The sequence below is a fragment of the Lygodium microphyllum genome, chromosome 19 (assembly GCF_053477565.2).
Source record: "Lygodium microphyllum isolate KBCC chromosome 19, Lygodium_microphyllum_v1.1.10, whole genome shotgun sequence".
Classification (NCBI taxonomy): Eukaryota; Viridiplantae; Streptophyta; class Polypodiopsida; order Schizaeales; family Lygodiaceae; genus Lygodium; species Lygodium microphyllum.
In genome coordinates, this window is record NC_141153.1 from 90,294,678 (window position 1) to 90,309,059 (window position 14,382).

The window sequence follows — 14,382 nt, forward strand, 5'->3', positions numbered from 1 at the left end:
GTCGACTATGTGAGAGGTAGCCATTAGTGCTCGGCTTGGAACGCTTGAAGAAATAAGCGGTCCGTGGGTCTTGGCGGTTGAGCGAGAGCTCCCACATTTTGGTTCTGTTGTCGGGACCAACGGATTCAAGCCTTGAGTGCTTGCGCACTTTGAATCGAGCATCAAAGTAAGGGTTTTCCCCGAACCAGTGCTTGAGCTAGATAGGTAGGAAGCAAGGGAGTTTGAAGAGGTATTCGATCTCCTTAGTAAGTAGGTTTTTGGTTTTTTGGATTTGGCAAAGCATGTTGGAGTAGTGTAGGTATTTTTCTTATGATTCCGATGCATTAGGGTAGGAAAAAACATACAAAAACAAAGGAAAATAAACAATAGGGTTTTTGTTGTCATAATAGGGCATAAGGATTTGATTTATTTACCGATTTTCATTTTGGAGTCTGTTTGCTATTCTAGGTATATATAACTCTTCCCCTCCACCCATAGCTTTGATCTGGAGATGTGTGCGATAGGCCGTGGCCTAAGCCGTGTGATTTGAGTGATTTATTGTTACGCCACCCAAAATTATGCTGCGTTCGGCCAATCCGAGTGACGGTGATTCTAGGTCGAGTCCCAGAATCGGCCCTCAGCCCACTACCAGTCGGGACGCCAGCCACTCAAACCACTCAACTCAGACACCCACCGCTCGGCCTGTCCGAATCGACCATTGGAACCAACTTGGCATTTGGCCCACCTGCCTCGGCCCTGCTGACTCGGCCCAACCCCACTCGGACAAGTTGCCATTCGGCTTGATCGAATTCACCATTCGACCCTCGACCCAACCTGACTCGGCCCTTGGCCCACTCGACCACTTGGCCCTCGCACACCCATACTCGGACTGGCCAAATTCGACATTCGGCCCTCGGCCATTCGGATGTGCCGAATCAGGCATTCGGCCCCTGCAATTTGAACTTGTTGGGCCGAATTTGGATATTTTTAAATTTTAACCTGTAGACCCTGAAATTGACCAAGAGACCATATAGAGCCGAAACCACATCATAGATCTATCACTAGGCTGAAATCTAGAGCAATTAGTTCAAAACTTGACTATAAGCGGTCCTTCAAATCACGCATCGTAATGGCCATGCGGACCAGGAGGGCTACCCCCCAGACCCCTACAGAGGGGGACCCCTCCGCACCTCCCCCAAGTAGATTGGAGAGAAAACGTGCGCCGCGACAAGTCCTCCAAATTAGATCCTAGTGTAGTAAGGGCTCTGCACAAGCATAGATCCTCACTTTGCAAAACAGCAACCAAAAGCCCATACCCGATCAAACAGAGACCCTAGAATCTCAATGGGCCAATCTAGCCAACAAGGGCACAAAGGCCATACCACAAAAACATGTATAGATTGCGTTCGGACTGCATCTAGTCAAAGTGGAATGGAACAACCTCAAGCTACGACTATGAGGATGAGTAGACATGATGGTCTTAATGATAGATGCACCTTGAACAGCACTGCATAGACGACCCATGACATCAATGGAGAATCCACATATGGTCATGTAATTGGAGACTCAAGGGCATATATAAGAAGGCTTGAATTTACAAGCCAAGACCCGAAAGATGAAGACATGGTACTACTTGTTTATCTTAGGGTCAAACCCACCGCAGAAAGAGAGCACTGTGTCAATGCTCTCATCGATGAAGGAGCTGATTTAAATATCTTGACCTATGAAGCATGGACTCTACTAGGCCAACCAGAGCTCACACCGACTAAGACAACTCTTAGTCCTTATGGGGGACACTCCCAAGCACTTATGGGGAAATGCAAAATCCTTGTAACCATTGAAATGGAAAGCTTGCCTATCCTATTCCATGTTCTTCCAAATAGTGCTAATTGTGGAAAGGAAACCCTCCTCGGACGACCTTTCAAAAGGGCGACGAAGTGTGAGGCCGACTATGTAGCACAGAGGATACACTTGATACTACCGGGTGTGAGGATAATCATGAGCTTTCATAAGGGTGACCTCATCAAACCTCGAGGGAAAGATAAGGAACATTCTGACATAGCAGGCAAGCCTAGTAATGAGGGCAAGGACTTGTTGAAGGAGTTGGTACAAGCGCATGTTGAACAGAGAGAATCAGTGAGCAAGGCCATGCTTAAAACAAGAAGGTCAAGAGACAATGCCAAGGACGGGCTTTGGACTTACAAATATCGTAGAAGACCCCAAAATAAGCCCAAGCCTTATAGATGAAGGTATCGATGGAGAGCCAGCACAACATCGAGATGGATATCCAAAGCGCTGCTGCGTACTCAAGGGTATTACACAGGTAACCAATGGATTTGGATACCAAAACCCCCTGCTAAACCTCCTCTATGAGCTGAAGGACGGATTGCATCAAAAGCAAAGAAGCGCAGGAGGAAATCTAAACAAAAATCCAAGTCTCAAGGCAAGAAACTAAGCATGACTATTCGAAAGGTAGATCCTCAGCCTAGTGTGCTTAATAAGCGGACATAAGGTATAATTGTTGAGTATGCACAAAAACCATTAGTTCCCAAGGAGCCTTTGACTTTCCAAGAGGATAATGAGCATGACAGGCACAACATTGCTCATGATAAGATTGATTGCTCAACAAAGCAAATGGCAGAATTGCCTAATAGCTGCAATGAAATCTTCAAGCCAATGCCAAGACCACCTAGGAGTCCCAAGTCTCCTACACCCTCTTTTCCTAAACGCACACAGGAAGCACAACAACAGTCGTCAAGTGCAGTTGCTCAATCCCAATCTCTATCTCCATCTAAGCTTCCAAATGTCCAAGAGGTGGGACATGACACCACCCGTAGCTCTCGACCCAAGAATATGCCTGTGTAATCCACTGTGGCTAGCTCAATTGATGCTCGATCTACACAAGTGAATGCTCAAAGGCAACAAGAGACCCGACCACTTCTGATCGGCCCAAGGACTTGACACCGCAATCCACCAATAGTAGCCAGTCCACTGAACTAGCTGCTACTACTTTCAATCAGGGATCACAGCACAGTCACAGCCCTTGGCCGTGACAATGCCCCTTGCGGAACCTGTCCTTAGCAATTCACCTATGGAGGAGGTGTCGCAACCAACATCCTTAACAATTTCAGCACTTCCAAAGCACCTAAAGCCTAGGCTTGAGGAGCTAAACAGAGGGAAATTAGCTGAAGAGCTAGACTCTCCAAAAAGAGAGATAATTGTACCCTCGCAACCTAGCAAGGCTATTCAGCATGCCGCAACCATGTCCCATAAGGACACACTAGAGAAAGAGAATGCTGAGGCCCAACCAAACACATCAACGATTGACCTAGTTCAGGATCCTGAGTCCTTAATGGAGACACTGCAATTGCCCAAGAAAAAGAGGACAAAACAACGGAAACAATGGCAGTTGCAAGTGGTTGTAGACCCTAAGAAGATTGAGACCAAGAGTGCTGAAGAGCTGAGAAATAAAGCATCGAGTCCACCCATGAATGGACCCATTGCCATCTCTCCTAGTAGTGATGAAACCTCAGACGCATCCATGTGCTCTGAAAAATTAAAGCAACCATTACTATCAACGGTTTCCTGTAACACTCAATCCACCGACAAACAGAACTCGCATTGACAATCAAGAGTGGATATAACATTGTCACAACAGGGTGACAAGACTATACTGGTCACATCCAAGGAGAACCATGACACAATAGTAGCAAGGCCTCAAGAGAAACATGGAAACCTCAAGAGCATAAGCAATCCTAGCGTTGACGAATCTTGCTCATCTAGGCCTGAGTCCCCAGCTATGCTAGCCTAGGGAAACTCCTAGAACCTTGCATGAGATAGCAACAGAGTAAGCCCTCATTGAACATAGAAGTGTCACAGAATGCTTAACTGAGTTTGATGCTAAACTCAAAGTATTCCCATGTGTCTATGTCCTTGTAGATATCATCCTTCTTAGCATAATAATGTACTGCAATATGACCTATTTTGCTACAATAATGGCAAACAATAGCAGAATTTTCAGAACCTTTGTTTTGTGTTAACCCTCACACGAACAAGGTGGAAAATTTGAAAAATCTAAAGCAAAAGACAAGTCCAAGGCAAAAGTGAAACAGAAGATGAAGGCATGCCAAGAAAAATTTGAAAACATAAGAAGTGCAGAAAAGTATTAAAGCAAGGAGAAAGGCGCACGAGAAAAAGAGCAAGTCAATAATTTTGTAAAAAAGGCGTAGGGCGCATCATGATTTATTTTAAGAGTGCCGAGCTCTCACCCATGCAATTTGTAAAGGTAGATGGGCGGTAGGAAGGAAGCTAGGAAGATAGGAGGACAATGGGAAAAAGGGCCTAGGCCATGGTCGACCATGTAAAAAAGTGGAAAAGGGGATGACCACCCAAAAGAGATTTAGGGTTTTGTATATAAAGTTGAAAAGTGAATGAGAAGCTCATTCTTGTGTGTGGCCAAAAGTGGCTCTCCTCCTCCTCTTCTTCTTCTTCTTCTTCTTGCTAGCTTGAGCTTGTGCTTGAGAGAGGGAGTGTGAGAGCACAAGGGAGTGAGTGTGTGAGGGTGAGAGACTAGGGAGGAGAAGCTCTCCATCTTCTTCTTCTCTTCTTCTCTTCTCTTCTCTTCTCTTGCTCACGGCAATGGAGCTTGGAGCGGGGAGCTTGAGGATGGAGCTTGCTTGAAGCTTGCACTTGGATCGTGGAGCTACTGAGTGCTCGGGAGAGGAGGTAGCTTGATCGGGCATGGAGGTAAGCTCACTACACCCGTAGAGATGGATGGCGTGTTGGCTATGTGAGAGGTAGTGCTTGACTTGGAACGCTTGAAACACTAAGCAGTCCATGGATCTTGGTGGTTGAGTGAGAGCTTCCATATTTTACCATCTACTTGTTCCTCTAGAGCTCCCCTTGCCTCTAAAGTTTCTACAGCCTCTTGAGACCTGCATTTCACCAAATTACTGATTTAACTTGTTGGTTATCACCACTATGTCCCATACCGCGGCCTCTCGAAGAGGATCTACCACGTCCCCTTCTCGAACTTGAGTAAAATGCTTGAATATGTTTACCATTTCTTTCAGATGAGTTACACTACATATTAATCTCTTCGGTAATCATGAGATAGACTAGCTCATCAAAATCTGAAAATGGCTTTCTACCATGAAATTAATATCCGTAACCTTGAGGCTCTAAAACGAGGCTCGAAATAGCCTTAGATGCCCAAAAAATTCTAGAATAACCCTGAAGGGTTATTCTGTAAATATACAGTACTCTACACCACAACAAATCTCAGAACAATATGAGATTTTCACTCTGTCCTACTTTCAATGCCTCCACAGGCACTATCCAAGAGAAAGACTGGAAGAATGGGAGAGCTTTTTACCTCTTGCTTATTTGCTCGAACCTTTCTTCTTCTCCTTCACTTTAGTCTTCAAAACTAGCCTCTCTTAGTGGCATTGCTCTGATACCATGTCAAGAATCACATGGTGGGGGGACTTGCTTGAGTTGCAATGCCAAACACACACTGTACACATAAGAGGAAGCTCACTTAAGAACACAAGAAGAGAGAGGGAGGCCAAAATGATTTCTTGCCATTTTTTTCATCTTCTTTCACATGTTATATAATGTACACAAAATATAGATAAGATACAACATAAAGAAAAGTGGCCTACTAAGTCAAATAGTGCATAACAAACTATAGTAATTGACTGGCGTCAGCAGCTCTGCCTGCAGGTAGATGTAACAAACTAAATATAATAAGTGATAAGTTAGTGGCTATATGAGAATCATAATGATCACTAATATGCTAAGTATAGACATGTGGACCCATCTAGCAAGGCGGTCCATCATCAATGTCTGCATGTGTTGAGCTTGCCATCTCAACAATAAATAGGATGGATAATTCTAAAGAAGGAAAATTTTGCATACACATAGAGTAACAAGGGTGCACTATCATGTACAAGATCATTGCTCTTTTTTAAAGGTAATTCGCTACTGCCTTGAAATATAAAAAACTAAAAATTGAATTTAGAAAATAAATTACATTTTGATCAAGAGATTGCATGCCATTTAAAAGGAAAACTATCAAGTTTTTTTGGCTCAAAGAAAAGTTTTTGCAATTGAAGAATATTCTACAGTTGCTACCATCCATATAATATTCTCTTCAAGAATAAATACTTGAAATTATTATCACTGATTTAATTCAAGATACTAGCAAGGCACTTAGTTTCAATACCCCTGAAGGTTTTATATTATTGTCTAAGCTTCAACATAAAGTAGGTACTCTATATGCATGATTCAAATCCAAAGCACATGTATGTGATAGAGCATAGGAATATAAAATTGGTTAGTAAGCAAATATTCATAATGAATCATTTGTTGTTTTCATGGGAACCAAATATATTAGAAAATGTTTGAAGCAAGCTAGATCCCATGCCAAATAACTTGTAGAGCCTCAAGTTGATTCTAGATGCATTGATTGACCTATAATCCATACATTAGAATCTCAAATTGCCGTATTAGAGTACTACTACAAAAATAAACAGATATGAGAGAGAGAGAGAGAGAGAGAGAGAGAGAGAGAGAGAGAGAGAGAGAGAGAGAGAGAGCCAGCCTTGGGCTTCCAATTCCACTTTCCATCTTTTCAGAAAGAGTTCTATAAATTTTATAATAAATAGTTGTACATCACAAAAGTTGAAATGTGATGTAGCATTTAACATTATTATGCTTTGGATCACTTTAATGTCACACTCGTTGAGCTTTCAAATATTCTCCCCAACCCTTCAAAATTTCAATGTAAAGGTAGTGCTTCTTGGTCTCTAAAAAGGAATAAGCAATGGGCGTATCGATGAACCAAGATGTGTATACAAAGTTCCTCCAAGTTTTGAAAGCACTTTTTATTAAACCATAAAGATGTTCTCCTTTTCAAAATTTAATATTATAATTGTACATAACAAGAATAGATTTTTGGAGGACAAAACATTTCAAAATAGTTAAAGAGAGCAAGAAAGGAGGGAAAAGGTAGTCATAGCAAACTGCAATACAATTTAATAAATCATATGACCTTAAAACATGGTTGGAAGAAGCATTTAAGTGCCTTGGGAATTCATTAAGAAGCTTATACAAACAAAGGTCAAGAGGTCTAGGAAACACTTTGTCACATCACAAGGACCTGGCACACCTAGCACCTAGGCAACACCAATTAGCCTAACATTACCTAGGGACATTTAGGATCATATTGTACAATGACAACAATCATTTTCACGTCTAAGCATAGGACACACTACAAGTTGAGGGGAGAAAATCATCTAACCAAGGTGCCATTAAGTGCTCACGCTTCCAATTGTTGTATGTATCTAACAAGATTCAAATCATTTCAAGTCTTAGAGTGCACCAAGACTAAAGTGATTGAGAGAAAAATCCACCCATTGATCCCGCAATTTTAACACTTGTACTTAGTGCTTGATCATAAGGAAGATTGACCAAGAGAGACAAATTTGAAGGATAGGAACTTTAAGAAACAAAATTGAGAGATCCAAGAAGAGTTGACAGTCCTAGAGATTCAAAACAATCAAAGCACACAAGGTCACACAAGACCTTGACTTAGCAAGAAGAGCGAAAGAGTTTTCCATCTGGCTACTAAGAACCTTATGCTCAATTGACATGCTTAGTAGTGGACTAGACTATGAAGTCTACAAGTCTTGAACCTTTAGGAGTCAACTAAGATTGTACATTCTCATCCAACTGTCCATTGACATCTTAAGATGACTAAGCTAGCAACTCAAGCCAAGGCCACAACTAGTAGATCGGATGGCGATATATAATTTCCCAAAGATTTGATCTTAGACACATTGAGTGTGGCATCACTTATATGTATCTTGATTGTCTAACACACAAGGCATCTTCTAGCACCCTAATAAGATACACACAACTTGATATTCTAAAGGCCTAAGTCTCAAACACTAACCTTAAAGACGAATAGCTAATACCTCCAACATATCTTAGAGTCAAGCTATTTGCTAAGTAAGAGCTCATCATTGATGAAGGTTTAGATTGCAATATTTTGACTTACGATGTCTAGAATACCTGAACTTGTTCCAACCAATGCATCCATTAGACCATATGGAGGATCACCATATTCTCTCCTAGGAAGATGCACAATTGTTTTAACTCTTGCGACTAAAAACTTGCCCAGTGTTTTTCTATGTGCTTCCAAATTGAGAGGACATGGAAAATCAAGTCATGCTTGGAAGACATTTCAAGTGTGTAACAAAATGTAATGTGGACTATGAAGCACACAACATACGCTTAAGCTTACTAGATGTCTAGATTGTCATTGCTTTTTCAGTAAAGATAGTCTTATCTCTTCTTCCAAGAAGATTAATAATTATGTATTAGAGTTAGATAGAAAACCTAGTGAGGGTGGCCAAATAGTTCTAAAGGAACTCCTCAAGGCACAAGTAGACAAGAGGAAATCACTTAGTAGAAATTATCCTAGAACCGAAGGAAATATCAGTGCTATTAGGAATATTGCAACAGCTTCTCAAGATGTTTGGAATAGAACTGCATTTAGAAGTATGAGATAGCCTAGGGCATATAATCAAAAGAAGCATTGACAGAGAGTTATCCTAAAGCCGGGATGGGTTCTTAGCATTGCTACATGCTCCATGGTTTTATGTAGGAAATTGTTGGATTTGCTTGCTGAAACAACCTATAAAGCCACCTCCACTAACCTCATCCCAAGTCCCATCGAAATCCAAGAGAAAGAGAAAGAGTCCCAAATGTAGATTGGCATCAAGGACCAAGATGCTTGAGGAGCCGAAATAGACAAGTTATTGACTGTTAAAAAGCTAATTTTTGTGACACTACCTTCCATAATTTTAGAAGAGCAACTACTTCCCATAACTGCTAATTCACAGGAGGAACTGTCAATATCTAAGAAGTCATGGAGTTAAGATTAAGAAAAAAAGAAACAAAGAGTAGAAGAAAAAACAACACAAAAAAATATAACAAAAACAAATAAAAAGAAAAAGAGACAAAGATATAAAAAAGATAATATTCACTCATACGTACTAAACTGCACTTAGGAGTCCTCAAGTTGGATGCGTTTCGTAAACCTGATTAGTCAGCTTCGTCTCTAACTCCTAGCCCTTTTCCCAACATCTTCCACATTTACTTAAGGCACGTCAATGTTAGAACATACCTAGGAAGTCTTTGCTTGCCCTGGTTAGACCTATCTTTCTTAGTCAGTTGCACTTTTTCCCTTTCCATTTCATTTGTCCCAGTGCCAAATAATCAACTTTGAAGCAAGAAGGACAAGGTATTTCAAGTAGATAGGGAATGATTCCTTCAACCACCACCTATATTTTGTCTAGTGAAGAATCATGTGCTTTAATAGCTTATTGAATTGGAATCTATCTTTTGTCAATATCACCATAGGTGTTGCTCCAATATCTTTCTCAATAAGTCCCCTTTTCCTTGGCCACAATACTTTTTTCCATCTTCAACAGTTCAAGATTCTTTGCTTCATCATCTATCCTTGATAGAAGAGTCCACGGGAAAGTCTTCTAACTATGTATTATCCTTTGTACAAGACCATTCCTTCTTTAGAGCTACTTCATCCACTATTTTTGACATTCTACATTTACCTTTGAGATGCATGTCATGGGATTGCTACTCCTCTCAAAGGGAAATAATGTTAATGATATTTGAAGAAGACTAAATAAAAGGTCAAAGTGCAAGTGCAGAGACTATTATTTTGAAATGATTATTATTTTGAGGAGCTTTATTATATTATTTTAGATACTAGTATATTATTATTGTACTTCAAGGATATCGGATTATTATTGTTGTATTATTTTATGAGAGCCACGCTCACTCCTGTATACATTGTATCATCACCCACCGTTGAATTTCTCGGATATGCAATTGTTGTGTAAGTTGTGCACATATATTTGTCATTCTGTTAGTGTAGGCATAACCTAACAAGACACAAGTATGCTTCAAGGAATGACAAGTTTAGATTTCACAAAGTGAATAGAACATCCAAAAGAGAGTGCAAATCCTAATTCACAATGGTCCAAACCCTAAAATGTAAAAGGAACACTAATTCTAAAGGATGCACCACCCTAGAGAAATAACCTAGCCCTATCTCTAATTTTTGTTTATATAAGGGTAGAAGACTTTAGTTATATTTACCCTTTAGGTACATCTATAATGCGAAAGCTCTATTAGTTCAACTATTAAAGCTTTCTATTTTCTTCTTCCATTATATTAACTTGCTCCCATTATTGAGAGAGAGTGTGTGTGAGTGGAGGTGTGTTGAGCGATCTTATTATAAAAATACATACCTTCACTATACCAAGTAAAAATAATAGAATTTTCACTATGATTGTGCAAAACGTCTTATAAATACTTTGAGCATTGAAGATTAGTTGACAAAGAAAGTATATAGTTTCTCAAAACTATCATATTTTGACAAGATCGCTTAAAATATATTATCATACTTTGAAAAGATACTTAAAATATACAAGTTAGCATATCAAATGAGCTGTATAAGAAATATAAATAGTAATCTAAAACAAAGGTAGGTAACCGTAGAGAGGAAACCAACTTGCATAAGGAGCATTTACAAATACTTTTTCAATATGTAGATTTTTAAAGGCAAATCGAAACTTTGAAAAAGGTAACATTATGAAGAGGATGCTTAACAAACAATTAAACATAGTTTAACTTTCTCAAAAACCCTAAAAGGCATTGGTTGTAAGATTAATCGTAAGAAACATAAAGGTTTGATTTCATAAAAGAAAAGGAAAGAGGATTCTAAAAACCTTTTATTCCATTTCTGATAGTAAGCCATATTCTTCTTCATGTCTTCGAAAACTTCTTAGTTTAAATGATAAACCCTTGAAGGTCTTAAAAGATGCCAATTGTTTCTTTACATGAAAACTCATTATACTCTCCATATCCTTACTTGCATTTGACAACCTAATTGGACAAAACATATCACCATGAATATTTGATTTTAGAAGGATTAAACTAAATATCTTTCTAGCATAGTCTTACAAAAATATACTAGCTAAGTCTTTTTTAAAGCATGTTTTAACTCTTCAAGATGAGATATCACACATTTGAGACAATGAAGATGAGATACCACATATTTGAGACAATCAAGTCATTGATATTACAAATGTAGGATCCTAGAGTTTGTTCACTTAAGATAACTTTGAAAATGGACTCTATGAAACATCACATCTCCTTAATAGTAGCACACTTAAATTCTTATATATATTTAGCCTTTAAATTTTCAAGGGAAAAAATCCTTGTTACACAAAAGAGCTCATAGGAAAAGCACACATAGGTCAAAACTTGAAGTATGTTAGATATGCATCTAAGGTTTACCTCTTAAAAAGAAAATGTGGTTAGCTCTGGATAGAAAGAAAGCCAAATTAAAATGGAGAGGATTACAAAACTATGTGTCCCTAGTTCGTCTCATATAGCTCACAAGTGGTATGAAAGGGTATAAATGAATTAGGGGACACTTACTCAAGGATAGTAATAGATTGATCAAGTGTTCAAAATGAGTTGAGGCAAGGTAGGTTAATAGAAAAACAAAGCTTTTGCCAAATAATGAAAAATTCATTGCTAAGTATAAATCCCAATTGGCCAACTAGTCTCCACACACCAAAGGGCCCTTCTTCCTATCCTTAAAGAAAACATAACTAAGATTCTCAACACATTCCCTTCTTTTGTTACTTTAGTATCCCTGAGGTGTTTCCTTCTTGGCACGGGAGATATGTATAGGCCATAACATCCAAAAGGATAAAGGGGCCAACAAAGTGTCATCCAATATTGTTCCATTATATTCATTTTTCTAAGTGAGGTATATAAATGTTCTTTAATAGTCAAAATATATATCATATGGAGTTCAAAAAAACCTTTAGGCATTTTGATATTTTTATCAAGTACACTTTGTTGTACACTTAGTTGATGACAGATTCAAAAAAGAGTGACATTGAGGGGCCAGACACTCAACTATGAATTGTTTTAAAGTCTCACAAAATTCAAAATATAAAAATGTTTATATAGCTCAATTGTTTGCCTCATGTTATGCTTATATGTAATATGAAACAATTTGCATCATTACTTTAAGTTGCTAAAAAGGTTGCATCTTTTTTGGAAAATTATCACCAAATTGGGATGAGGTGTATTTTTGTTTTCAAAGGTGTCACTTTATTGGTCCCTTTACATGAGATCATTGTTTATTCAAGACATGTTGGACTGCTTTGCAGAACAAGCATTGTTTCCTAATACCTCATAAAAAGTCATTTTATAAATGTGATGCCATTTATAGGTCATTAGATACCCTTATATTGCCCCATACGGGAGCTTGAAATGCACTAGTTCATTCTTGGGAATAGAACCTAACTTCTTAGGAAACTCACATATATGCCTTAAGGGCTGCTCTAAATCGTGCTGGGTTCTTCTGAAAAAGTTCATAACATCCCCAAAACAACTATCAAAGGCAGTATTGATATCTCCTTTCCTTAACCTGGCATCACCATGCACAATGGCCCAAATTCACTTTATGACTATTATGATGACTGCCCAATGCCTCCAAACTTCTTCAATCAGAGTAGCTTATCACCAGGGAGCACTTGTTTAGATTCAATAGTGTTATAAAACCTAAATGAAAACATAGTTTTCTCAAACCAATGCTATATCCTGCTGCAAAGCATAGTGCAGTCCTTGAAAAGGTGGGAAACATTTTCTTCTTTCTCGTCAGAGAAGACACATGAAAGTTAGTAGTACTGATCGTTAGTCTCCATCTAATAGGCAGAAAGTTCTGCTGAAGCTTGCTCTCCCTCTCGCCTTCAGTAGTTCACGTTCTTGCAAGAAGTCCAATAGGCTGGGGGCCCCATAAGGTGACCGCCCCCCATGACGGTACAGGTGCCCCTCATGACGGTACAGGTGCTCCTCATTGGTCTGATCGCAGAAATTTGTGAGCATCCTTATGGATGGAAAAGTTGCAGAAATCGGTGCGTCTGTTGTGTTTCTGACCACAGTGAATTTTGCTGTCACTCTAATGGCCCCTTTACCCTAGGGGCTGTCCACTACGTGGTGTGAAGTTGGTCCTGTCTACTTTATTAACGAAGATGACTTGTAGCCAGTCGTATACTTCAGCAGGATTGTGGACCTTCTCTCTAACCCTCTCCAGGGGGCTTCCAATCCAGGCCGGCTGCATCTCAATCTGGAAGCAAGCCTAGGTTTGTCAGTGACGGGCAGATGCACCCTTCAAAGATTGCATGCTGCATCCATATCACCTACAGTAAGAACAAGTACCCTTTGCTACTCCGCACACCACACGGCGCCGTTAATCACACTCTGCCAGCTCTCTACAAGGGCTTTGGAATTAGAGATGATGAACTTTACTTTGGTACCGGAGGGTTTTATCCGCCCACGTCATCCCAGCGTCAGTACTGAACTGAAATCAGCCCTTGTCTCTACACAACTTCACCGAAAAATTCCCGAATTGCCCCGAGTTAATCCGCTGCAGCAAAGAGAGAATCAGTCGCCCTGTTTTGCTGCCTAGTACTTCCAAACCTAGGCCATCCTTTCCCATTCTTGCAGTGACGTGCTCTCAGCCGATGGCTACCCATTTCCTTGCATCTCCAAAGCTCCAGATATATATTCGGAGGAGAGATTCAAACTGTACACAACTAGACTAGAGAACGGGAAATGGTTTGCCTGTGAAATGAGCATATGAGGAGAAGATGGCGTTAATGACAACAGGCTCGCCCACCAGACCATAGGTCTACCCGTCAGCACTGTAGCTTCTCCTTGACTTTTTCAAAAGGCCACTTCGAACGATGAGCCGCCCCTGCCTATGGGGCACCCTAGGCACCCGTGAAGTTATTACTCTTCCTCCTTCATTATGTTGAAACTCAGATCCGCGATGGTGTCACCACTTGGGATTGGCAGTCCCTTGCTCAGTCTTGCCCTGGATTGCCCTGGCTTCGTTGCTATGGTGCAGAGGAGAAGGGTGAACGGATGCCCCTGCCATACTGACCTCTGCAGCTTGAAGCCTTTGGATAAGAGCTCATTGATGCAAACCCAGGCTGTTGCATTAGTGAACACTGCTTCCACCATCTTGCAACAGCGACTCCAAATCCTAGGGCATTCAGGAGCTGCAACAAAAATGAAATTCAGTCATCAGACTTTTTAAAATCCATATCAACAAGGATATATTGCGTAGCGCTTTGCAAAGTGCAGTCAGTCAGTGTGACCGATTTGAGGATAGGGTCTTGAAGTCTCCTCCCAAAGATGAACCCATATTGCATTCAGTGCAAGAGCTCAGGGTTTAATACGGTATGCAAGTGCCTTTGCCATCATGTGACGTCCTGTGTTCAGCAT

The 14,382-nt window shown here is 40.1% G+C and overlaps 1 protein-coding gene across 2 annotated transcripts in view; it reads right to left on the reverse strand.

The window, feature by feature from the left end:
- Window positions 1-5,386: 5,386 nt before the first annotated feature.
- Window positions 5,387-14,382, reverse strand: part of LOC148020139 (protein GAMETE EXPRESSED 2-like) — a 303,365-nt gene continuing 294,369 nt past the window's right edge. Inside the window, exons 19-20 of one of the 2 annotated variants that reach the window (XM_087700423.1) lie at window positions 10,800-10,956; window positions 5,387-5,494 (exon numbers count right to left, since the gene is read on the reverse strand). In XM_087700423.1, the coding sequence (XP_087556549.1) occupies window positions 10,803-10,956 (154 nt within the window). In that variant the 3' untranslated portion in view covers window positions 5,387-5,494; window positions 10,800-10,802. Of the gene's footprint in view, window positions 5,495-10,799; window positions 10,957-12,212; window positions 14,157-14,382 lie in introns of those variants that run through there. The other variant, XM_087700424.1, reaches the window with a different exon arrangement.